Genomic DNA, 25,404 nt, shown 5'->3' with positions numbered 1-25,404 from the left:
TCATGAATATTGGTATCACATACTCCAAGATGTTATATTGTTCTTTTAAATTTAGCCATGACTATGTTTCAATTACTAATTAAGAAGAACAAAAAAGTATTACATGAGCCTATAGCCAGTGGCATAAAGAGTGATCTCCATACTGGCTGATAAATGCTACAGAACAGTTGTTTGTAGCCTTAATACCCATGCATGCCATTTTAGTTACCTTATACTTGCAATTCATTTGGGGAGATGGGTCCTTCAATTACTGCATTCACAGCTTCCATCATCTCATGAGCAGTGAATCCATCATCCTTTGCATAGAAGAGGTGCAAAACCTTGCTCATGTTCCAAAACAAATCCTTGCAAGCTCTTGGAACTACGCTACTCTTCTCCTGCAAAACTAATCTTAACAGTTCTCTCCTCTTGCTGTTTATAATGCTCTTCATCTCATTGATGATGGTCTCTTCTTCCGTAACATTACCACTGCCATGAATCTTGGCCAATGTTACAGCATTTAGCTTCCCTTCTGCAGATTCCCTCTGCAACATAGCCAGGAGTTATGAGTTAACAACATTTAGAGGGTGTTTTTTTTTTTTTGGTTTGAAGAGAAGGGGGGCGGTTGGCTACCTTAAAGCCTTGAATATCATTGAGAAGACGCCCTGAAGTGCTCATAAGTCTGTACAGATTATGGATCTCAGAATTTCGTACAACCTCCTCTGAAAGCTTAGGCCCAACAAGATAGAGAGCTGGTAGGACAATTGGTCCCAAGGCAAATGATACATACGCATTTGCCATATATTCATCCATTGTTGGCACCGTCTTGTTTCTCAACCACTCAGCTTCCTTCAACATAGACTTTAGTAAATCCAACCACTGAAAATCAATACATAGCTCACTTCATTACGAGTTAAATGAATAAATTTAAGAAGTTGATAAAGACCATTTAGGCTCCTTGTCAGGTACAATCCAGTGTTAAGAGTGTTCAGGTTATTCTAAAGACATTTCATTGAGGTGAAGTACTTGAAACAGTTAATCCCTTTCAGATGCTCAGGAAGACAACTGATGCTATTAGAAATTTTCTTATTACTCAATAGATTAAACAATGATAATACGGACAAATTAAAAGAGTCCATCTTACAATCTCAGTTATGTGCTTTGTTACACTTCGTTCTTGCCGTGCGAATGCATTGACTCCAATCTCACTAATTGTGTTCTTAAGTGCTGAAAAAATAATTTCAACGTGCTCGGAACAACAATCAATACTCACATTCACATCCCACCTGCGGTTCAAATACAAAGAAAACATTAAGACCTTCAGGCCACAAAGACGAAATTGGAAGCACAAGCAGAAATTGTGGACCAACAACGGATCCAATGGAAATTGATAAGGAATGGGAAAAGGAAACATACTTCTTGACCAATTGAATAAGGTTTACGAGTTCCTCTTCAGAACCTCCAACGTCAAAGAAATCATCAACCACTGTTGTAAGCACTCCATTTTTGGCCCATGATATGCGGGCATCTGATAGTTCGGGAGGGTAAAGGGTTGCAGCAGCAGAGAAGTAACAGTAAGCCAGCTTCTGCCTAGCAAACCTTAGCTTGTCTAATCTGTTCTCCACAACCCACCTGCTTACATGGAGGGAAAATCACACCTTGGGGAAAAAAATAAAAAAGAAAACTCTGCATTTCCTTAAACAAAGAAAGCAAGAAGCCCACCTCCAAAACCTTGATTTGCCTTGATTAATATGATATCTAGGTTAGGTGACAACTCTACTAACAATAAGGCAGCTCCAGAGAGAGAGATGTACCTTGCAAGATGCTTCAGTTCTTCCTGATGTATAGACTGGCAAATGTTGAAGTCTTCCACTGCCAGTTTTAGGAAATCTTCATTGCCAATATTCAAAGAACTAACATAGGAAGAGCATTAGGATAAATATGTAAATATATGCTGACCTCTCATAATAATTCAGCAGAAATCAAATTCTTCCTAAAATAGAGGGAAAAAAAAGAACAGGGGTATGAGGAAAAATATACTAGAGGTTTACCGATAAGAAGATTTTAAAATCCTAGTACTATCTGTGTTGTAATATTTTATAGCTCTCCTGCTTGACAACCGACCCAAATTTGCATAGTTAGGAAATTCAAGAGCATCATCCACCTGAAATAATCAGAAGTTGCATTTTTCTTAGGGAATTATCTTGGGATTATAAAAAAGCTATATCACCAAATTAATAAGACAGACTTATCATAGAAAGCTACCTCTAGGCCAATACGCTTATTGAGTCTACGAGCCTGAATTAAATTATCCGATAATTCCTGTTTCAGGAAATGACTTGTCCAGTAATTTTGTTTCTCCAGAACCGATTCATCTGGATGTATGATCATTTCTGAAGCCCTAAACAATTCTAAGGCAGCACCAATGTCCTTCAAATATCCTCCAACGGAATTAAAGAAACGATCTTCTGAAAATTGAGTTAATGGATCTACAACAAAGCATAAGTCAACTAAATAATTTATTTCCAAAACAGACATGAAGACCAAGGCATCTAAACAGCAAAATACCTGCAGACACATCATATCCATTAACACGTAAAAGCCGAAATGCCATTGCACAGGTGGCGGCATCTGAAAATATATCTTCATCCCCCTGCAGCCAGAATCTGTTCATTGGCTAATGTCAAGCTTCCCCATGGATGAAAATTAATACAATCTCTAAACTTAATGTTTCACTTAGAGAATAATCAAAGTAATCATGATGAATATATTCTTCGTCAAAGTTACGCCCTAATGCCCCATTACTGGTGCATACATATATATTGGAAACATTACCCGTATGTTTCATCCAATACACTTCTGATTTCGTCCCTGAAATGTCGATCAATACCCAAACTTTCAAGACTGGCAACCATAGAAAGACGAGCATAGTTATCTAGAGGATAAACTGTTGGAACTGAAAAAGGTAAATTGAAAATATTCAATTAAACTTATCATAATGTAGTAAATACATCTAAAGAATTGGCAAGTATGGAGGGAGAAACCTGCATTCCCAAACTTTTCTATGAGTGTGCGTAGGTACTTAAGACAACCAGCATTCTTGAGGTCAGTGAAAGCAGCGGCTGTGGTTGATGGTGAATTAAACAAGGACCCATTCTTCCTTTGATACTTCATGATCATCTCCCAATCCTGCGACTTTCCAATTCCTTCTGAAATATACGCTAAGAAGGCTCTCCACCCCTCTGAGTTGCTTCCATAGCCTCTAAAAAATAACATTTTGGAATAGAGATTTTCACTTGGGATAAAATAAAAAATTTTAACCATTTCAGTGCATTTGCATTGCTCTGACTATCATATAAACTGATTCTGTTGTGTACATCCATTCCAATCTAAAGAAAAGAAATTTGTTCTTTTTCCCCTGGTAAAGGAACACTTACTGAGTTCTAATAGACAAAACCAAACCCACAGCTCAAAATTTGAGCTCAATTGGCTTGATTAGCCAAATCATAGTATTAAATAATAAATAAATAAACTTTAAGAAATAGGACCAAACATAAACCAAGAACAGAACAAAATATACCTTTTAAACTCACATTGTCTGTGAACTAAAGCATCTAAAGTTGATGATGCCATGGGAAGATTTATATCCAAATTCAGTGCAGATTCCATCATAGAAGGAAATATTATATCAAATCCAATTGGAGACTGTTGCTCTTCATCAGTAGCTGAAGCTAAATTTGACTCAATAAAATGTAGCCCTAAAAGAACAAGAGATGGTATTCATGTATAGAACATCAATGGAAGAAACTTAGCAAGACAAGAGCAACAGATATACCTTTGTTAATTTGTTCTTCACCAACATTCCATCGCTTTAGTGCGAGGATACATGCTAAGGTAGACAAGAGAGCATCTTTTATTAACAAGGGATGCAAATTAGGAGGACCCCATGAGCCATCATGGAGTTGATTACCCAATAACCAATTTACGCATTCAGGGAAAAAAGGGTCCTTCATGGAATTTGGAGAAGGGACCATTGCCACCCAAGCAGTGTCATATGAGGAAATAGAGAGATCAACCTTGTTGAACATCTGCTTTATTCTTTGTTTAGTCCCCTCAAAGTTCTGCTTAAATTAAAAGAACCACATCTGATATTGTTAACAATATTAAAAAGTAAAAAAGAAATAATTGAACTAGTGGAGGATAATCTTACCAAAACAGCAGTATTGCCCTCTGTTGCCGCATTCAATCTCAAAACTGTTGCAGCTGCTTGTGGCAAGGAATCTTTTTAAAAAGAAAAGGCATTTATTAAATAGCAGAAATCCATTCCAAAAGCAGTATTTTTACATTATAGAGAAAAACAGAGATAGTAAGAATGATAGACAGACAACTCTGATCTTTGTATATATAAAAGTTCATCATCTCTTTCTAGCTCCATGTTGATCGAATTTTCTAGTTGTGACAATCCTATCTTGGAAAACACAAAACCAACAATTAAGGGAAAACCTTTGTTTTTAAATAAAATTATCACTGAAGATCTCCATGAATGAAGTCTTGGTTTCAGATATTTTTTCCTATTGCTATAATTTCCAATATAGGTCAACAGATTGTTTGTCACCATCTCAGAATATTTATATATTTACTTACAACATGAGAGGAAGATAGGGAGACTACAAAGACAATGAGATTTGAAATCCCAAAGATAAGAGAGTATCCTACAAATTTTATCAAAAGTCCTTCACAATAATTTTCCTTCAGTATACCTCTTGTTGATTCCCAACCAAGATATTCCTAGTTTCTTGTGGCAAGTATGGAGAAGTACGAGTGTAAGACTAGTTATGCTTCATGTGTGATTCTTTCATTTTTCCGTCAACTCAAAAATCAAATTGTCAAACTTGAATATTACTTAGACATGAGGTCAGTGAAAATGACATATTGTCTACTTGGTTATATAAGAACTTTCTTTTGGTTCTTCAAGTTGCAATCAAGCCTCAATTTATAATTTCCCATAAAACCACCCTGAGACACTAACTCAAAATATAATTTCAAAATTTCTCACAGAAAAATTATAAAATTGGGACATCAATACCATCAATGACAAAACATAAAACTTACCAAGATAACAAAGATTCAACATAAAACCAAAAGACCCAATTCAACAAAATCATGTATAATCCCACATTCCCATAAAAAAAACAACAGAGAAATAAGGTCAGAGGCCCAGAGAGATGGAGAGATATAGAGAGAGAGAGAGAGAGAGAGAGAGAGAGAGAGAGAGAGAGAGAGAGAGACCTGATGAGGAAAAAGTGGAACACGTAAGAGTGTTCAGGTGGGAGAAAGACATGGTTGTATTAGAATGAACACAGAGATTGTAACAGTTGCAACACTACATATGCAAGAGTTCAGGGAGAGAAAGCTTTAAATGAGAGAGTCTGAAAATGGGGTTGAGAATGGGATCTTTACAAATGTTGAGAGCCTGTGAATAAAAATGGCCAAGAGGAGAAGATAAAGGACAAAAGTAATCTACAGGAGGTGCTTGTCTGCGTGTCTCGCGCTTTCTCGAAAGTTGAGAACTCTGAAAGGAACATATTGTTTCTTGGAATCTTTACAAATGTTGCTCTCCAATATTCTTCTGATATGACATGCATATATATTCAAATACAATGCCTTATATTGACCTGTCAACGCCAAAACATACTTCACTAGTTCCTTCCTCTAAGCTTTTCGATAAATATGGCAACACCATTCCTTGTACTAAATATGGTACAATATCAAATTTTGGCATTCCAATTGTTGGTGTTGGTATGTACATTGAATCTTATCGTTCGGATGAATGTAGTAAGGAGTAGGTATAATCTGTTTCCTCCCATTTTAATATTTTAGTATGTACATTTTTCCTTCCATATAATTTCGTCTTACTGTCACATGAATTTTTAAGAAAGACAAAAAGTAAAATGCTCTGTTTCTCCAAATTTATTATAAATCGGCCATTAGACCTGCAGCTATATGCAGTATTATTTTTCTGAGAAAGGTACACTTGCCGGCTCAATTTTCATTTTTAATATAAAGTTTCTTAACTCTTGTTGTTTCAGGAAAACTTCATACAAGCGCGAAGTTAACGAGTCAACGACCCAAGGGGGAGCCAAAACCCAAACAAGGAGGCAACAGTGCAAACTCCAAACAGGCATGCCCAGGAAACCAAACAGAAAGAAATAAAACACACCATCAACAGAAGCATCTCCAAGCAAGCTGAGCAAGGAGGGAATGCTAGTCAGTTACCAAGACAAAACTCAAAAACAGAATCTTTTTAGCAATATTATGGTAATTTTCTCTTTTTTTTTTGGGTAAGATATTATTTATTATTTTAAAGTATAAAGTAGAGTATAGTACCTAGAGTTTAGAGTAATCAGCTCCTATGATTCTCAATGCCTGTTTTTCATGTTGATGGGAAGAGTTTTCTTGCTGTAACCCTTCTCTGTAAATTACAGCAAACTGGTGGGTGGGATAGTGTGTTACTTACCTGAGGTGTAAAGAATTGTTTGCACACCAATTTTGAACAAGAATTGTATCAACAAGGTAGCTCAAGTGGACTCAGTGGAGATAAGGAGGTAAAGAGAGTAAGTGCAGGTTCTAAAAGATTTGCATTAACGAGCAAATATCAAGTTCTAAAGAAAAAAAAAAAACTCAAAAAGTTCTGTTTCATACAAGCTCTAAAAGACTAAGCAAAGATGGATTATCTAAATGGCCAATTATACAACAATTGAAAGGCCTTCCTTTTTGGGAGGAAGCCTCACATTCTTGTTCCCAGGGAATGCAGTGCGAGAGACGTCTACCAGGGCCTTGAAACTGTATGGTTCGTGCATGGACAGCTCTGACAGAACTTTCCGGTTTAACTGAATGTTCTCCTTCATCAAACCATGCATGAAGTTCCCATAATTAACCTGATAACAATAGTAGATACAAAGTAGTAGGGAGATCAGCATTCACTAGAAAACATATATAAAAGAGGAAATCACATAAAAATCACTCAAAATAACTAAAGAGATCAATCAGCAATAAATTCCCGCTTCTACCAATCCAATAGCACAACAGCTTCTTTCAGGCCAAAAGGTCCAGAAAGATACATTTGATTCCACACATCTTAATCTAACAGCTGTAGCTTTCCCTAGCTTCCTTACTGACAAATCAATTTTGTATTTGCGTACAACCAATTCTAAGAATTGCAATGAGGACCCTTAGTTTCACATGCTATTTCTTTCCTGGCTACTTTTCATTAACCAAGTTCTTAGGCATTTACTCTCCATTCTTTTCATTTCTCATCTCTTAATTATGCGACCCAGGCTGATAAGCAACTTCTAGGCACAAAAGGTAAAACAGAACTTTACAGAAAGAATTCTACCTGGTTTAGGTTAACTTTGTATAGATGACCCATACTTCTCTTCACATCCTATGAGTAAAGAGTCTATCTTCACCTAAAATAATAGTCTCTTGATTTCCCATCTTTTAATTTCTAAACCAACAAAAACTGATATAAAGTACATTGCATGTTTGTCTCCTAACAACTTGCAATCCACATATGTCCCTATGTAACATATTAAATCATTACAAAACAACTAATGCATAGGTTCATTGTTCTGCAGCATATTTAAGAGCTCAAATCCTCAATTGTCAATAAACAAGGATTTTCAACAATACATGACTATAGAACAGAACTTTAGACTGAAAGGAAGGCAAGAGGGTTAAAAAACGCAGAAAGAGAAGCAAACAGTGGCTGAGAATGGGCAAGCCGGTTAATAAGGTCACTTGAAATTATGCCCTGAAACGATTCCTATTATATTATTTAAACAAGAAGCCACCTCAGCATACCTACATGACCCTCATGGTGAGGCTCCTGTTGGAAAACATGTAAGGTCACCTCAAACAGCACAAGATTACCAGTTACTGACTCACTGCCATATCACCATAATGAAGGACTTTTTAATCTACTGGCACACTATAAACTATCACATGTATTGCTACCCATCGTTCAAGATAACAATTTATGACCAAATGGATATTCACCATGCATCTGTCATTCACATGTATAGAATAACCATATAGACATAGCAAACAACAATTTTATGAAAAGTCAAAGCTAAGATTGAAGTCCAAAGCCAGAAAGAGAAACTGATGGAGTTCTCTCAAACCAAATGGTACCACATTCATCACATATAACATAGTATAAGCAATTTGAAACATACACCGTGGATGCGGGTGCCAGCATTGATGCGTTGGATCCACAGGGAGCGCATGTCTCGCTTCTTGTTGCGACGGTCTCTGTAGGAATACTGCAAGGCCTTCTCTACCCTCTCTCTGGCTATCCTTATACAATTCTTGGCCCTTCCCCTGAACCCCTTGGCCAGCTCGAAAACCTTTTTCTTATTCATTCTTCACTCCCCTCTATTTTCTAAGACATTAACACACACAAATAAAAACACCAACCACAAAACATAATCAGCCAAAAAAATATTAATTATTTCAGAACCCATTTCTTCCTATTGCAGAGCAAAAGCCAGACAAGTATTCATAAAGAAAAATCCCCAGTGGATTTAGTAGAATGATATAAATTACTTTAAAATTCAGAACAACACAAAGATATAAATTACTAAAACCAATTGAAGAGCAAATTTTGCTTTTGCACAACAGATTCCATTGTCGCATAGAAATGTAAAGAGTTCAAAAGGCGAATGTAATTCATAAATCAACTTATTAACTGAGAAATATGGGTTTTTTTCCGTTCACCTGTGCTTATCTGAGATGGGTTCCTTTCTGTATCAACAGCTTCGAGTTTTACAAACCTGCCAACAAACCAATCAAAAGGAACAAACTTTTTACTTTGCAATCAATAACTGAAAGAGAGAGAGAGAAGGAAGAAGAAGAAGAAGATGGACACTCACTGTGGTGGTGCCTGAAATGGTGAGAGAGTTGAGAGGCAAACTGGGTCTGGGTGAACAATAGGCAGTGGGAGGCGAATGAGAAAGAATATGGATGGGCAATCTGTAATATTGAACTGAGAACGTGGGCAGTTCTGTCTAAAAAGATTACCTCACTGGCCCATTAAGAACCTTAAATTGGACTGAACTGAACAATAGCCCAATAAAGAGTAGCCCAACCCAAAAAAAAAAAAAAACTATTTTGACAGACCGGCTAACCGGGTATGGGTCAAACCCGTTAGGACCCCATTTTTGCTTATAACAAAGGGTAGCGCAAAAAATCCTTTTACAGTGCACTGTTCTCTGAGCTCAAAAAATATGCAGCATCTTCCAGCCCGCCTGATAAAGTCTCTGGGTGGTACTTCTTTACCATGCACCACTACCCTTCAAGAACTTGCTTCTGCTCACCCTAAAGGTCTCTGTCTCTCTCACTCTCTCTCTTAAAGGTTCTTACTTTCTTTGTTTCATCTTGTACGTGAGCTCTATTGAGCATATGGTATCTCTAAAATCATCATTTTTATGTGTTAGTTTTGCTTTGATGTGAATGCATGAAGCTTTTGGTTATTGGGTGTGTCTCAGATTGCTTTCTTAATAATAATGGAAATAGAACTACAATTTAAAGCATAATTGTGTGTATAGTGTATGTGAGCAAATGTGGTCATGGGCAATGAGAAATAATGTGGAAGAAGAAAGTCATTGCCTTTTGTAGCTTTGATGAGTGCCAACACCGTGCTTGCTCTAATTCTAATTTTGTTTCAGTAAAGCTCAACACCATGTGCATGGTATGCCTCTGAATGTTTCTGTACTTTTGATAATGTGGTTTCTATACCAAATCGAATTTTACAGATTATGGAAATGTCTGGCTACCGAATTTTAATATTTTGGATCAAACTCCAGACCCAGTTTTTGAATGCTGTTCAAATCATGCTGAAATTTTATTCTTGTACTAGGTTTTATTTGGTTTGCTCTTAATTGAGCTTGATACGGAAATTTATATTTCCTTTTGCAGCTAGAAGGTATTCGTGTGACCAATTTCAAGTAGTTTTGATCCATTTATTAACTTTTAAATTTCTTGAACTTCATTGTAATTGGACTGGCCTTGGTAGGTGTTGCGAGGGTCGTACTGAAAAAGGGGAAGACACAATTATTCAAGGATGGAAGCCCAATGGTTTACAGTGGAGCAGTCGATAGAATAATTGGTAGACCACCACCTAGGACTGGAGACATTGTGCTGGTCGCTGATGGGGCAGAAAAGCCAATAGGGTGGGGCATGTATAATTCAGCCTCCATGTTCTGTGTTCGGCTAATGCAGCTGGAAGAGGAAGCAACAAGGTAATATCATATGAGGCTTTTCCAGTTTTGACTTATCACCTTCACAAAGATTTTTTAATTGTTAAACAGGGATTGTTCATGTGCATTGAACATGGAGAAACTGCTTGAGACCAGAATTAATGAAGCTATAGAACTAAGAAAGAGTTTGGGGCTTCCATCAACTAGAACAAATGCATTCCGTCTTGTCAATAGTGAAGGAGACAGGTACTCGACCTATAGTAGTCTACTGAGATTTTTGTTAGTGTTCTCATTACAGAGGATAGAATCTCTGATATCTGTAAAAATATTGCTAGTTGATTTGAGTATAAGATGACAATTCTCCCCTTGTCTTTGTTAGAAAGTCCATATCTATATGTGCATGTGTAAAGAAACACTTATTAAGCTAACTATTTGACTTACAGGTGATAATTCAGCTTCTCCAGGACATGCTTGTAATTTGTGTTGTACCCATATAGGGATCGAAAGCCACTTGTTAAGTTTGTAATTTCTTTTGAAACAAACTTGTTAAATTTGTAATTGAATTAGTGTAAACAAAACATGTGGAATTTATTTCATTTTAACCGAAATTTTAGTTCTTGATGTGTTACACTAGTGCTAACACTAAATATTATTTGTGGATCCGTAGCTTTTTGGTGTAATTATGTTTACAAGACTTCGTGATTTTCACCTTTTTCCTATATTACATAGAATTGTCCGTGCACATGCTAGTTCCCTAATTTTCAGTTTGATGTCAAACTTTTTACCACAGATTGTCAGGACTAATAGTTGATATATTTGGAGATGTAGCGGTAATAGCATCATCTGCTGCTTGGGTTGAGAAGTACAAAACAGAAATAGAGGCTTGTGTTGGTAAAATTGGTGAAATTAATTATATAAACTGGAGACCATCTGTAGAAATTTTAAAAGAAGAAGGATTGGACGTATCAAGTGTTAAGGAAATGGATCTATCTATTTGCCCTCAAAGAACAAAGGTAGGATATCCCAGGAAATATTACATTTTGCACATTTTGATCAGATTAAGTGTTCTTAGCTCTTACCAAAACGTGTTCCTTAGCCACCCCCTCCCCACAAGCCCGACCTGATCAAATGTTGCATTTATTTAGGTTATGGAAAATGGGATCTGTTATGCTATTTCACTTGAGGGGCAGAAGACAGGGTTTTATGCTGATCAGCGTGAAAACCGTCAGTTCATATCAACAATTTCAGACGGTCAGAAAGTTCTTGATATTTGCTGCTACAGTGGTGGTTTCGCTCTAAATGCTGCACGAGGGGGTGCTTTGAATGTCATTGGTATAAATAATTTTCTATTTTGTTTGAACGATTTTATTTGAGCTTAGAACCTTTCTTTCTATACGAACTTTGTTGAAATTGACCAGTTCAATCCTTACTGAATTTGCATTGGTGGCTAGCTTTTGTCCCAATTTGGTTGTTTGGTCATCCTTCAGCTCATTGTATATTAATATACATATGGAGCAATTAATATAATAGGAGTGCCATTCATTTTGTGAGATAACATCATAACAGAAGCCACCTGCACTTGAGATTACATACAACTTATCTGTATTCTTTTGTCAAGAGGACATAGAATTGGATTCTACAAATTCATCAAGACATGGCATCTTAAGATTGCATGTTCAAAGTTCTCATAAAAAAAAAGGTTCAAAGCTAGATGAGTTTCTAATTATTTCTATACTCCATCAGGTGTCGATACATCATTGTCCGCAATTGAGCTAGCTAAAGAAAATATTGTTCTTAACAATATGGATCCAGGGAGACTATCATTTTTGAGAGAAGATGCAAGTGACTTTATGAAGGGTGCTCTTTCTAGGAATGAATCATGGGATATTGTCATTTTAGATCCTCCTAAACTAGCTCCAAGAAAGAAGGTAATATACTATATTACATGCATTCTGTTACTTTTATGATCAAATTCACTTTTTGATTGTAACATGATTCAAGTTGTATCAGTACAAATCTGAGTTATAAATTCAAAGACTTAACAGTTGCAGCCCAATTTTGGGTTGGCATCGGTCCTTTTGGGTAATGATTCATTCTCTACGGAATAATGATGTCTTTAAATTCTGTGGAGAACAAAATGGAATGGATTTTTTCATCCATCACTACACTCCCATTCTTTTCCATACTATATGTGCTAATAAAGAATTCACATGTAGATGATTTTAACATAATAGACCTGGATACTTTTAATCATTATTAGAGGAACCATGTTGTGCTAAATAAATTAGATAGACATTTCTCTAGGTCAACAGATCTTCTCGTTAAAAGATGCTGCTGTGATAGATAGGACACTAACCACTGCTTGGGCACTTGTTCTTTAACACAATGCTTAGGGCCTGTTTGGTATTCTATTCAAAAACTATTTTTTGTGTTCAAAAATTTTAATCAAGAAAACGTGTTTGGTAGATCATTTTTAAAAACAGTTTTTAGAAAAAAAATTTAAAAACATGCCTCTTTTTAAAAATGATAAAACATCGTTTTTCTCTTCTTCTTTTTTTACACTTCCTTTTTTCTTAGATGTCATCATTTTTTCAATTTAAAAATTTTTTTCAAATTTCATACCAAACACGTTTTCAAATTTTAAAAATTGATTTTGAAAACGCACATTTAAAAAAAAAAAAATCTTAATTTTTGAAAAACAAAAATTGAGTAGGATACCAAACAGGGCCTTAGTTTCATGTTCTTCAGCCTGTATAAATTAGCAATATATATGTATTGACAAATGTAAAAGAATCGTATCAAGGTAAATTACTTTCTTTGTCATTCTATAAATTATGACCACCTGTTGTTCAAGGACATGTCATAACTTTGAGATGCAAAATGTCGCCTGCACTGCATGTATACACATGCAGACACACAGGGGAGTTTGTTTATGCATCTAGATCTTGCATTTATTGTGCATGATGCTTGGTGAATGGTGTCTGAGTGCACTGCTTGCTTCCTGTTCATGTCCATTTTTGATTTTTTTGTGAATTTTGCTGCTGCTTATTGGGTCATTATTGAATCCAGGTTTTACAAAATGCATCAGGCATGTATAGGAATTTAAATTCATTAGCAATGCAACTGACAAAGAGAGGTGGGCTTCTCATGACTTGTTCGTGTTCGGGAGCTATGACTCAAAGTGGGTTGTTCTTGCGTATTCTTCAGGCAAGTTATATTTTCTTGTTGTTGGCGCTCTTGAACCTGTTTGTTAACATTTTTGTTTTTGGTTTTTTATTTTTGCTGTGAATTCATCAGAGAGGTTTTATTTATTTGGATATGAAGCTAGAGAGAGCACATTGTGTCCTAACTTAAAGCAAGGTTCTTAAAATGTTTTTGGCCAAAACAAACAGGAGACAATTAATTTCCACATGTTAAGTTGCTAAGTTTACAATTTTTTAGAATGTGAATAAACCATGAGCACTTTATTACCTAAATTTGGTTGGAATAATCTGCTGCCGTTCTTTTTTTTTTTTTTTGGGTCAATTATCTGCTGCCATTCAATCAATGGAAAATAAACCTCACCAAATGAATTACATGCAATTGACAAGCATCTCTTATCTTTCTCAACTTCATTATTATTATTTTGTTTATCAGGGTGCAGCATCAATGGCAGGGAGAAAAATAACCATAATACGAGATGCTGGAGCAGCATATGATCATCCCATTGACCCTTCATACCCAGAAGGCAAATACCTGTCTAACATCCTTCTAAGGGTGCTTTGAAAATCACAATTATTTACACGGGAAAAGAAGCAAATGTGTATTTTTCAACAGGGCTTACACAAAGCAATCAATTAATGGAACTTTGGATGTATTCAATACTATTCTGGAATTTTACATGAAAGTTCATAATGTCATGCTCTCAAAAGAGCGTGGGTAAAATAAATAAAAGAAACTCCAAATGACCAGACTGCTTTTAAAAGTCATATGTACTGCTCACATTGAAAACGTCAATATACACATAATTGAATCGGTCATTGGGAAATGCTTAAGCCAAGCCATTGACGTATCTGCACGCTTAGTGCCCTCCTGGATTTCTGTTCCATGACAAATAAGAAGGATCTCCAAGTTGCCTGAAAAATAAGAAGCAGCAATCATTATTTAAACATTCACTAGAAAAGAATGTGATGAGGGACCATACTAAATCCAACCCCAACTAATATTATCTAGGCACTGACAAAGGCATCATATCGTGATTGTTTAACAAGGACAGTAAGGTTAACAGAAGACGGTAATTGTCAAGTGACAGGCATGGATGAAGTTAACATCGACCACAACTTTAAATTTCAAGTGGATGAACGTCTGAAGCTATGGTCAACTACATTTTTCATCTGGATGAATGTCTGAAGCTACGTTTTGTGAAATTGAATGTTGGACTTGAAAAATTCATGGTCAGGTAATATCAATTTACGAAAGAAAAAGGCTGGCTCTAGTTGCTGTGCACTAGCCATGAAGTAAAAGTGGAATAAACTTGAGAAGCACAAGGGAAATTCGCCCATAACAAAGCACAAAGTGCCCTGACAACAAGGACTGTTCCTTGAGGTGGCAAATGGGCAAGACCTAGAAAGGCCGCATCTTTGTGTTTGACCAATCCCATCTGCCCCAACAACATGGAGCTGTTTAACTGGCTGGGCATGAAGTCACCTAAACACTTTCTTTTATTGGTGCTTATTATGCTTCCTAAAAGACTGGTTGGACTAAACATACAAGACATCATAGCACAAAATAGGTTCATGTAAGGCAAGTTGTTGGCAGCCCTTAACAATCCCTGCATGGTAAAGGCAGGGCACATTTGGTTTAGGATTTTACCTTGGCTTAACGAGATACACAACTGTGAAAGCCATGGCCAGAAAGAAACACAACCCGCCAACAGTGAGATAAGCAATACCAAGGAAGTCATTCTGGCCACCCATCCAACTAGTGGTAGAAAGCACGAGCTTCTTTTTTCCATTAAAACTGTATGTGTTGTAATTGTTCTCCAATGTCACTTGTATGACATCACCTCGCTCCAGATCCACCTCTATCTTACCGTACAACTTTCTAAACGTTGGCAGCGCAGCAGTTCTCATCCAAACAATAAGGTCCTCTTGCTCACTTAACTGTTGAACAAAACATATTGGCCTAGTTAACCACTTGCCTCCTTGAGAAAGCAGTTTGCTTAATCGACCAATAAAAAATGATACATTTCCAGTGACAAAATATCCTTCCATATTATATCAGACACCATTTAGTATTTCTGACATTGTACAAAAACACTTCATTGGGGTTTCAGAGTCTTCAAAGATGCACAAGAGCAATAGACGTAATACTTCAAAACTAGAGATGATAAGTAACAAAAAGCTTACCGGTTTAGATGGATCAAGAGATGCACCACCTTTCATAGTTCCATTCTGAAAGTTCTTTGGAAAGACATCTTTGCCAAACTTGTGCTCCCTATCACTCTTCCATGAGATATCCTTCTTGTTCACTGTCAAATTCTGGTTATTGCGGGAAAATTTATAGGTGTCGTTGAACAAACTCCAAGCTATGAGACCACAAGGTACAACAGGTTGCCCGCCTGCCTTATCTTCAGGCTTACAAGCATCCACATCACTTTCAGATTTTTTATCTTTCAACTGTTGATCGCTTCGGCTCTTAACATACCTGAAATGTAGAAAGCCACAATCAGACTTGATAATTTTTTTTTCTTTACAAACATCCATTTGTTTCAACTTTCTACCAGGAAACATCCACTGTAGTGACAGAGTGAAATTAATGAAGACCACAGGGAAACAAGAACAATAGCGTGAATAGAAGCAGGCAGTGTGTATAGTACACATGAACAATTAGTAAGAGAGAGAGAGAGAGAGACCCTAGGCACAAATGTGTTAAACCAAATGCTCAATTTTTATTAATCAAATTATACCAATCAATAGGTTTACAACCTTACATACAGACTTCAACTTTTTCGTACTAGGAATAAGATTTTACAAAGAATTGTAATCGACTTAGTTTTTTTTTTTTTTAAGCAATTGACTTAAAGACCTATATAAAAGACTCAACATCTTAACTAGACTCAACAACAACTAAAGCAAAACCAATGGCCCACCATTACCTATGACCAACAATTTCAAGATTATTAAAATACCCTTGACTACTTAAAGCTTAAATAAATCTCAAATACAATAATTCAATACCCTCACAAACTGCCTAGGACTTAATTCTTGGACCAACCATTCTTCTACAAGGATGTTGCATTCATAGCTTTAGGCATAGGCTTACAACCAATCAAATGCATCAAGTGGCATGTCAAAGATATTGAACAAGATGTATAAATTTATAATCATGTATCATACAGAAGTAATAGAAAAATTTGAGCTACAATACCAAAGCTGACATCAAGGAAACAATGTATCATAACTAATATCAATTTTCCTGCATTCTGGGAAAATGTCATTAGGTACCATCAGGTATCAGCTTTTACGTTGCAACCATCATAACCCACACATTAATGAAAATATCATATGCATCTAATTTTCCCAAAACCAAACATGCCAGGTTAGTAAGATACTGAAAAAAGGAGGAAAAAAATAACGAAAGAATGCAACGGCCTGTGGCATGAAGTTGTCGCAACAATGGTAAACTTCAATAAAGCAATGCTAACAGCACCATGAATGTGTGTCTGTACCAGAAATACCATTACGGAAAAGTTACCACTCCTGAGCTGCAGCCATTATCATCTACCGAGAGATTACCCAAATTTTCTTTTTCCTTTCCTTTTTCAATGAAAAACAATACCAATATGGTAGACATGACCTCAGAAGGGTGTAATTGTTGGACCATCTCATTATCTGATACAAGAGCCTCCATGGACCCTGTTCTACCTACTGTCATGCTCATATATGTCCCACAAATATCATGGGCCCCCCCAATAGAACTATGATAAACATTTGGCCTTACATTAATTGAACCACCCCTTTTGTTGATATCCACAATAAGGTTATTGCATCAATCATATTCAACATAAATGAAGGATATGGATTAAACATATATGGAGGATATGGATTAAACATAGATGGAGGAATGGCTAAGGCTGGAAACATACCTGCGATGATTCTGGTAGAAATTGTCAAGCTGGTAATATACATATATAGGTTGCTTCATACGCTTTGATACCTTCAGAGAAAGAAGGAGGAAAAAAAAAATCACTCAGTAACTATAGATATTAAGTTTTCAGTTCTATTTAATAAAGATGACCTAAATGTACATAATAATACATAGTTCCTAGAGGTGGCTTGGGAGCTCAACAATCATTACAACAACCACTGACAATAAGCAATATATGTGGCAATTACAGTCCTTTGAAGATAATAAAAACAAGGGAGAACCTTACCGTCAGATTTCTGTTGCATACTTTACCTCCAGGGCTTTGTATGTATTTGACCTTATCATTTCTAGAGGACTCTGGTATGCAATCAGTTTCATACCGATCAATAAGTTCAACAACCTGATAGAAAGATTTTCCTGATCAACTACATGTAGTCATGTAGAACTAGAATAGAATAAAAAAATTATTCAAAAAATAGGGTTCCACTCAACCATACATCTTGGGAAGCAAAGAGGGTAGCAACACCGATGGGAATGAAGACGATGCTTACGAGCATGAATGCTGAGATCACCTGCAAGCACAAGCATGTGCACGCATAAAAAGGATCAAGCAAGTTCAATTTAAATTTTAACAGGTATGTGGATAGCTTTAGTAAGGAGATATCAGGTACAATACTATAAAACATACCCATCGTGGTGTGAGAATTGGCTTGCACGCTGGAAGTTCCTGCTGAGTAAATTTTGAATCTGAAAGGAATAAATTTTCAAGATCTAACCTCTTTAGCTTATGATTGATGGAAAGGCTACTAAAAAACTGTAAAACTTATGAAAAGCAGTGTGCAGACATAACGTTGGTTTTTTTCTTGCTGCACAGGCATGGCCACCTACATCCTATCAAATGCTAAACAGGAAAACCATGGAAAGCTTCCAGTACATATCAGAATCTTAAAATTATATGGGATTTCACATATTGTCTGAAAGCACCTGCGTGCATGGAATATCCTATCTATTTTTTCCAATCTTAGTAGACCAGGCCACCGAATAATTCTCCAATACTCTATGTTATGTACCCTTAGATTGTCAACGACATGTCTTTCGCATGGGTATCCAACAACATGAATCACAGAGAGATTCCAACACTAGTCACCATGCCTTCCATGAATAGATTTTGTTAAAACCAATCGGAATGGTACTGACTCCTAATTTTGTTAGCAAATTAATGAACAAAACCTAGTTTGAAATTTTATATCTCAGATATATAATTGACTTCAGAAATCTTATAAAACTAACTCAACAAATATATATCAGACAAGAACATCTAGGAGATGCAGTATGTAATTTAAAGAATCAACGAAAATCAAATTCAGAACAAAAAAAAAACATGTAAATCAGATGATTGAAAATCGAAAAAGGCAAATCCAAAGACAAATATCCACAAAATATCATCTGGGTATTTATGAGATGAACTCAAAGCCCCAAAAGAAACCAAAAACTGAAGGATTTGGTAGGAAATTACATTTGGGTCGCTTGGAATGTCTCCTGGTAGATGATGCATCGGCGGATCCAGCGCCTCCTGAGCTAGACGGCGCCGTATTAGGACTCATCAGAGGCAAACTCTGTTTCCCCAAAAATTAAAATTAAACAAACACCACCAGGACCTCCGGAAGAGAAAATTGATGAGAAGTGGGTGGGTATGTATGTGGTTGCTGTTTTTGTTTTTGTTGTTTTTGGTGATAAAAGGAGTGGTGGGTTTAAAGCTTTGGGGGGATTTGTATTGACTTTTTAAGAGAGAGGGATTTGGAAAAAGAAAGCAATTTTCTTTCTTTCCCTCTCTACAAGGTGGCCGGCGACCTCTCTCTCTCCTCTGTTTCTCTAGAAGAAGGAAGACTTGAATAAGAATATTTTGAGAGAGAGAGAAACAAAGACCATTGAATGTCAAACTAATACAGAGCAAAAACACGGTTTAGACCCCGTTTCCAATTAATTTACTTTATGTTTTTTTTCCTAATCATTATTTGCTATCATTTGGTATTTTGGTTTTTTGAGGAAAATGGGGGTAAAAATAAACATTATAAACTAATTCAAGCTTTCCCGAGGGCTTTTTACATTTTACCTAAATATTGGGTTTATCTCACTTTACCACTTAAAACAAAATTATGTCAATTTATTACATAAATTAAAAAATTATTACAAATATGTCACCTCTGATTCATTCTGTTTAAACTTTTATTAAAAATAAGAGTATTTTTTGTCTTTTCAGGTTTCTATTGTTATAAAAAAAAAAAAAATCAACTTTTTTACACTTTACCCACTTTTTAACAAGAAAAAACTGACTTTAAAAAAGATTTATCGTTGGATGAACTGTATTGTTAATATTGACCTTAAAAAAAAAACTGTAAGTACAGCTAATCCGTGTACAGCTAACCAGCACACTATAAAAATTGAATAGATTCAATTTATAGTCATTGGGAAAAAAAACAAAACACCCTTATTTATAACAGAAATTTAGACCAAATGAGCCCGAGGTAGTACATTGCAACAAATTTTTAATTCAAGTGGTAAATTGATACAATTTTTTTTAGGTGGTGAAATGAGATCGATCTTAAAGTTCATGTAGGTAAAGTGTAATAAAGTCCCTTTGAGTCTACAAAGATTTTTATCTCTAAAATATGAGTGAGTCCATTATTTATTTTTTATTTTTTTTACATTGGAGAGAATCAAATCCTAGACTTAGCCTAATCCTAATTCTTACCTCACTCATCATCGCTAATTGAGTTCATAATGAAGTCTACTATCTCAACTCTCTCTTTTCTTTCATATTGGCTCATTTGATTGGTCATGAGGACAAAATTGGTCCTCAAACATGAGGACCAAGCACTTGCATTATCCTTAGCATTTTAATATTTGGATCTTACTCCAATTAAGGATCCCAAATTTAGACTCGTCATAATTGCTGTTATCTTTAGTTAACAAAAAAGAAAAATTGGCCTGCAGAAATATTAAACAAAAAAAAGGCAGTTTGAGTTTTTTACGATTTAAATTTATAAGGTGAAAAAATAGTGGTGGGGTGAGTAATTTTGGCTGATCACACCAGAGAGTTGCATGAATAGAAGCTAAGGATTCATATATGAAAATTGGGTGGGGTCCATATTGAGGATGATTGCTTTATTTGGATACTAATAAATGAAATAACAAATTAGATAGACATTACTTTATTTATCTCGTATACATCAATTATGACATACCAAATATAGCCTACCATAAAAATACTAATTTTAATAGATAAAATAATAGTTCTCGCAAAAAGAACAACTAAAATGTGGGATTTGAATTCGAATTATTTGTGTAATTCACTTATTTAAATCTTAGAAATATTGCTGGTTATAGGCTTTTCAGCTTATTTTATTCGTTTTCTGCAATTATATGGGGTAGTCCCTTGTCTAGAATATTGGCCTTTGGGTCTTGTTGTTGTTTTTGCGCCCTCTTGGCCTATTTTCAATGAACTATTTTTTCCAACAAAAATAAAATAATATTGATGAAATTCATATTTTTACTGGGTGTTTTCAATTTTCAAAGAGGGTGTGCTTGAGAGTTGAGAGTGATCACGCCCAAGAGGTAACAACTAGTATGGCCTGAAGAACTTATAGGTCATATTTGGTATATACGATTGAATTGAATAAGTTAATTCATTAAATTTAAGATATATTAAATGAAGAAATAAAAACTAATTTTTAACTTTTGTCTTTTATTTGAAAAAATAAAAGATGAATTAGTCGCAAGAGAAACTTATATATATCTTTCTTTTTTTTGGTCAAATCTTATATATGTCTTTCAATTCCCACAAAATTGTGGGTTGTGAACCCTTTATGACTAATTCATATTTCTTCTTTCAATCTTATTCTCATCAGTGATTGGTTGTTTTGGTGTTTGTATGTGTGACGGTATTCTTAGAAGTTCCAACAGTGTTTTTTAATGTTTGACATAAAATTAATAGATTTCCCGCAAGACATTCGAATCCCTCGAGACACTCGGGTTGATCGTAGGGGTCGGTAATGGGCCGGGCCGGGCTAGCCCGGCCCAAATTTTTTGGGTTCGGGCCGGGCTCGGGCTTGAATTATAGAAGCCCAATAGGGCTTTCGGGCCGGGCTTGGGCTTTAATACACAAGCCCAAGACCCGCCCATCGGGCTTTGGCTTGCGGGCTTGGAGGGCCGGGTCGGGCTAGGCCGGAACGGGCGGCCCAAAATGGGCCCAAAGCCTATTTAGACACATATATATCTTCAAAAAAAAAAAAAAAGGATTTTGGCTATATTGTGATTTGAACATGAGACCTCACATAACAAGTTTCAACTCTCAACCAACTGAGCTGACTAGTTTATTTGTCAAGTTTGTGAATCATAACATATTTAATAGCTATTTCGTTTATTTACTTCAATAAATTATTAATATGCTTATTAAGTTATTATATAATACTATTATGTTAGTAATAGTGTAATACCATAAATAATAAACTTTTAAAATTATATACAACATTAAAACTATAATAAAACATATATGTACATATGTATTATTATATATTTTATTACATATTTTTATAAACAAACGATGCAATTATGTTGTCAACAATCCAAACCGTTCAAATTTTAGTTCCTCACTCAAAGATAATTTGTGCAAAAAATTAGCTCAATCGGAGATGTAAAAGTGACATAATGGTGGTCAAATTAATGAATGATCGTGGTTTTTCTAATGATCATCGAATGGGTAGATGAATTTCGATTTAGCCGATTTTTTGTACGGATGATCTTTGACTATGAACATAGAAAATGAACAGGTCAGATTGTTGAAATCACGTTGTGGTCTTCATAATTATGGAAACAATAAGGTTTCAACGGGAAAGTTATTAGAATTATACTCTTCAAGTGTATTTATATGTAGAAGCTCACATATCGATCTTGTTTTCAACGATCCGAACCGTTCAAGTTTTAGTTCTCCACTCAAAGAGAATTCTTGCAAAAAATTAGCTTAATCGAAGATGTAAAAGTGATTTTTCTAAATGTAACGGTGGTCGAATTAATGAACGATCGTGGTTTTTCTAATGATAATCGAATGAGTAGATGAATTCCGATTTAGCCGATTTTTTGTAAGGATGATCTTTGACTATGAAAATAGAAAATGAACGGTTCAGATCGTTGAATTAATGAAATGACGATTGTGGTTTAATAACTTTAATTATACTTGTATTATAAAAGTTGTATATACACATATACATTTATATTTTATTATACTTGTAATGTTGTATATAATTTTAAAAGTTTATTACTTTATTATTTATGGTATTACATAGTTTACACTATTACTATTTACTAACATTATAGTATTATATAATAACTTAATAAGCATATTAATAATTTATTATAGTAAACAAACAAAAAACCTATTAAATATGTTATGATTTCCAAATTGGACTTTGGGTCGGGCTTTGGGCGGGCCTAAACGGGCCGGGCTTCGGGCGGCCCATGGGCTTCAAGGGGATGGCCCAAGCCCAACCCAAGAGACTTTCGGGCCGGGCCGGCCCAATTTTCGGGCCAAATCGAGCTTCGGGCCTAATGGGCCGGGCGGGCTTCGGGTGGGCTTCGGGCCTTGGGCTTTTTGGTGAGGCCTAGTTGATCGGATAATATTCAATTTTCCTCACGCTGGTTGCTCCAACGGTCCACATTCATATGAGAAAAACAAGTCCCAAATTTTCTCAGTGTATGTTGAAATCATCTCCTTATAATTTTAGTGTTGCTATTGTATTGTTTATGTCAACAAAGATGTCGCTTAGGCCAAGTTTGGCGTTTAAGCCATTTGGGTTAGGGGCTTTTTTTTGGACACAAACGAGCACAGACACAAAAAAAACCTACAAAGAAGAGGATCCTATTTCTGAGTGAATTAAAAAAATGGTTTTGCCTAAATTGAAGTGGTGCATTTTTCAGGCTGCATCAGAATTTGGTGATGGGATACTTGAAGAGTTCCCGTGAGATGCTAAGCAGAGGTGGAGAAATTCATGTGACTCACAAGACATGATACCCTTTCAGTGAGTGGGAAATAGTGAAGTTAGCAGAAGAGGTTGGCTTGTTTTGGTTCAAGAAGCTAGAAAGGTTCTCACTTCTCACTACGGGAGTATCCATCCAGGTTATAAGAACGAGAGAGGAGCTGGGATTTGTAATTAAACTTTTCCTGTTGGAAAGTCGAGAACCTTCAGATTTGCCAAGCAGTCTAGCACCTTCAGATATGGCTTGCACATATCTAGAAGGACTAGACATGATTAAAGCATAGTGGGGTCAACAAGATTTGAAGATCTTTCATAAGGTTTGAAGGTTTCCAAGATTATATATTGTTGTTGGACACATGTAGAGAGTTTTGGATTCATACTACTTTTTATGTGAGAGTAAATTAAAACATTATATCAATATTGATTCGAAATAACATATATCCCTGTTGACTGTGTTATTGTTGTTACATAAGAAAACTTTGGAGGTTGCATTTTTAAGACCTTTTCCTTAATATCTTATATTAAGGACATTAGCTATCGATCTGAAACTGCTATCATTGTTGGATAAGAAACTTGGAATGTTGCCTGTGTTCTTATCTATATGATATCCTAGCTGTCAATTCAAATGAGATTTGCCACAAGCAGACAAAGAGAGTGGGGTTCTGAACTTCTGAAGCCATAAATTTCTTCTTACTAGTCTATATACTGCTACTGCATACATCTGTGACATTAGGAATAACATTATGAAACTGGGTCCTTCTACCAAATAGTAATAATGTACGTGGCTGTATCCTAACCACTTTTGTGTGCTACAAGAACCTTATGGAAGCAAATAAGCTTTGTTTTATAGAACTCCATTTTCGTTTTTTTTTTTCCTCGAAAATTGTCTTGTTATTTCACTGTGGTTTGAAATTAAATGGACCGCATTTCATTGTGCATGTGGACAAAAATATGAGTATTATATATTTGGTTTAGTGGTATGTTATACAATGTTAGAGAGATGATAGATTTTTCAATTATTTTGTTATTTTGTATTTTAAATTATTTTTTTCTCTTATTAATTTTAAATAATTAATCATAATTAACTACAATTACATTACATGACAGATGACATGTATAGATAGCACAGGTGATAAGCTTCGTGCTCAGCTATTGTCTTTCAACACTTTGTTTTTAGTGTTATTTGATCAATATTTCATCATGTTTATGATTTTTTCATATTCTTCCTCTGTTAAGTTATCACATCATCTAATATCTTCTCCATCAAAATTGTCGGTCTGAATATTATGTAGAGTATGGTATAGCAAGTATGGAATATCCCGTGTAGCACTTTAGGCTATAATAGTGACTGAAACTCAGGGACCCTCCTTACAGTAACAGAATAACAAATAAAGATGCTCTTGGAAAGTTAAAAAGCTCTAAAAACTAATATAAGGACTCGATTTAACAAAATAATCATATATTTAAGATAGTGTTTCTCTATTTTGGACTAGAAGTCCTCTAATTAAAACTAGAAATTTAAATTTAAATACAGGCTAAAGAGATAAAGAGCTTTTGAACGTCTGCTGCATCAATTTTGCATGTGATAACCCATCTCATAACTCATGCATTTGTCTTATTTGTATAAGTTATGTATGCGAAATTTGCATGTGAAACTCATCTGATTGTGAAGAAAACCATTTGATTGTGAAAACATATGCATTTGTCTGATTTTTTGCTCCTTGTAGTCTTTTTGAAAAATTTTAGTATAAGATACGAAAATAATATTCTTTTGAAAATTTTAGTAGGTTTCCCAAATTTTCAAAAAAAAAAAAAAAAAGAATAATCTGGGCCTTTTCCTGCCATAATAATTGTCCATTTTAGTATATTATTGTTTAATGCTGAGTTGTACCAAAGGGATTTGAAACAAAAACATTGCCAAACGAAGGAAAAAGTTTGATGAACGTTCAATCGAGAAAAAGAATAGCCTTTGTCAGGTAGCCAAACACCCCCAAAACGATACCACC

The 25,404-nt window shown here is 35.4% G+C and overlaps 4 protein-coding genes across 6 annotated transcripts; 1 reads left to right on the top strand and 3 right to left on the bottom strand.

The window, feature by feature from the left end:
- Positions 1-5,444, bottom strand: GA2 (Terpenoid cyclases/Protein prenyltransferases superfamily protein). The gene is made up of 14 exons (XM_086234505.1): positions 5,269-5,444; positions 4,190-4,260; positions 3,815-4,100; positions 3,560-3,737; positions 3,024-3,241; positions 2,815-2,935; positions 2,548-2,645; positions 2,245-2,468; positions 2,031-2,143; positions 1,794-1,892; positions 1,396-1,611; positions 1,124-1,265; positions 613-858; positions 1-524 (listed from the first exon to the last, which is right to left on the bottom strand). Exons 1-14 carry the CDS (start codon positions 5,318-5,320, stop codon positions 210-212), a joined length of 2,379 nt encoding a protein of 792 aa, XP_086090631.1. The 5' UTR covers positions 5,321-5,444; the 3' UTR covers positions 1-209.
- A 1,148-nt stretch (positions 5,445-6,592) lies between these two features.
- LOC147297557 (Ribosomal protein L20) lies at positions 6,593-8,996 on the bottom strand. Of its 3 annotated transcripts, none has more exons than XM_086233876.1 (4): positions 8,913-8,996; positions 8,758-8,813; positions 8,217-8,422; positions 6,593-6,917 (listed from the first exon to the last, which is right to left on the bottom strand). In XM_086233876.1, exons 3-4 carry the CDS (start codon positions 8,400-8,402, stop codon positions 6,726-6,728), a joined length of 378 nt encoding a protein of 125 aa, XP_086090002.1. In that variant the 5' UTR covers positions 8,403-8,422; positions 8,758-8,813; positions 8,913-8,996; the 3' UTR covers positions 6,593-6,725. The 3 variants fall into 3 exon arrangements, with proteins under 3 accessions (XP_086090002.1, XP_086090016.1, XP_086090007.1); XM_086233890.1 differs by having other exon boundaries at positions 8,217-8,415; positions 8,913-8,992; XM_086233881.1 differs by having other exon boundaries at positions 8,758-8,842; positions 8,913-8,945.
- Positions 8,997-9,252: 256 nt separating this feature from the next.
- LOC147297556 (S-adenosyl-L-methionine-dependent methyltransferases superfamily protein) lies at positions 9,253-14,011 on the top strand. The gene is made up of 8 exons (XM_086233854.1): positions 9,253-9,363; positions 10,055-10,280; positions 10,350-10,484; positions 11,029-11,251; positions 11,384-11,570; positions 11,982-12,166; positions 13,308-13,445; positions 13,875-14,011. Exons 1-8 carry the CDS (start codon positions 9,267-9,269, stop codon positions 14,001-14,003), a joined length of 1,320 nt encoding a protein of 439 aa, XP_086089980.1. The 5' UTR covers positions 9,253-9,266; the 3' UTR covers positions 14,004-14,011.
- A 63-nt stretch (positions 14,012-14,074) lies between these two features.
- On the bottom strand, positions 14,075-19,297 carry ALIS5 (ALA-interacting subunit 5). Its single transcript, XM_086233865.1, has 8 exons — positions 18,883-19,297; positions 18,055-18,113; positions 17,864-17,938; positions 17,653-17,766; positions 17,365-17,435; positions 15,626-15,923; positions 15,090-15,379; positions 14,075-14,353 (listed from the first exon to the last, which is right to left on the bottom strand). Exons 1-8 carry the CDS (start codon positions 18,968-18,970, stop codon positions 14,299-14,301), a joined length of 1,050 nt encoding a protein of 349 aa, XP_086089991.1. The 5' UTR covers positions 18,971-19,297; the 3' UTR covers positions 14,075-14,298.
- Positions 19,298-25,404: the final 6,107 nt, after the last annotated feature.

This window comes from Dryas octopetala, chromosome 1 (assembly GCF_963921425.1).
Source record: "Dryas octopetala chromosome 1, drDryOcto1.1, whole genome shotgun sequence".
Classification (NCBI taxonomy): domain Eukaryota; kingdom Viridiplantae; phylum Streptophyta; class Magnoliopsida; order Rosales; family Rosaceae; genus Dryas; species Dryas octopetala.
The sequence above is the reverse complement of the archived record's forward strand: the minus strand, read 5'-3'. Positions and strand labels throughout refer to the sequence as shown.

Bases quoted from the DNA above. Each gene is read 5' to 3' on its own strand.
- GA2 (XM_086234505.1), bottom strand. From the start codon at position 5,320: ATGTCTTTCTCCCACCTGAACACTCTTACGTGTTCCACTTTTTCCTCA. The intron at 4,101-4,189 runs GTAAGATTATCC...TAATTTAAGCAG, and splicing joins AGGGCAATACTGCTGTTTTG to AACTTTGAGGGGACTAAACA. The intron at 1,612-1,793 runs GTACATCTCTCT...CCATGTAAGCAG, and splicing joins GAACTGAAGCATCTTGCAAG to GTGGGTTGTGGAGAACAGAT.
- LOC147297557 (XM_086233876.1), bottom strand. From the start codon at position 8,402: ATGAATAAGAAAAAGGTTTTCGAGCTGGCCAAGGGGTTCAGGGGAAGG. The intron at 6,918-8,216 runs GTATGTTTCAAA...TATTGTTATCAG, and splicing joins CTGGCACCCGCATCCACGGT to GTTAATTATGGGAACTTCAT.
- LOC147297556 (XM_086233854.1), top strand. From the start codon at position 9,267: ATGCAGCATCTTCCAGCCCGCCTGATAAAGTCTCTGGGTGGTACTTCT. The intron at 9,364-10,054 runs GTCTCTGTCTCT...TGGCCTTGGTAG, and splicing joins TGCTTCTGCTCACCCTAAAG to GTGTTGCGAGGGTCGTACTG. The intron at 12,167-13,307 runs GTAATATACTAT...TATTGAATCCAG, and splicing joins AACTAGCTCCAAGAAAGAAG to GTTTTACAAAATGCATCAGG.
- ALIS5 (XM_086233865.1), bottom strand. From the start codon at position 18,970: ATGAGTCCTAATACGGCGCCGTCTAGCTCAGGAGGCGCTGGATCCGCC. The intron at 17,939-18,054 runs GTATGTTTTATA...TTGTGCTTGCAG, and splicing joins CAATTCTCACACCACGATGG to GTGATCTCAGCATTCATGCT. The intron at 17,436-17,652 runs GTAAGGTTCTCC...CTTTCTCTGAAG, and splicing joins TATGCAACAGAAATCTGACG to GTATCAAAGCGTATGAAGCA.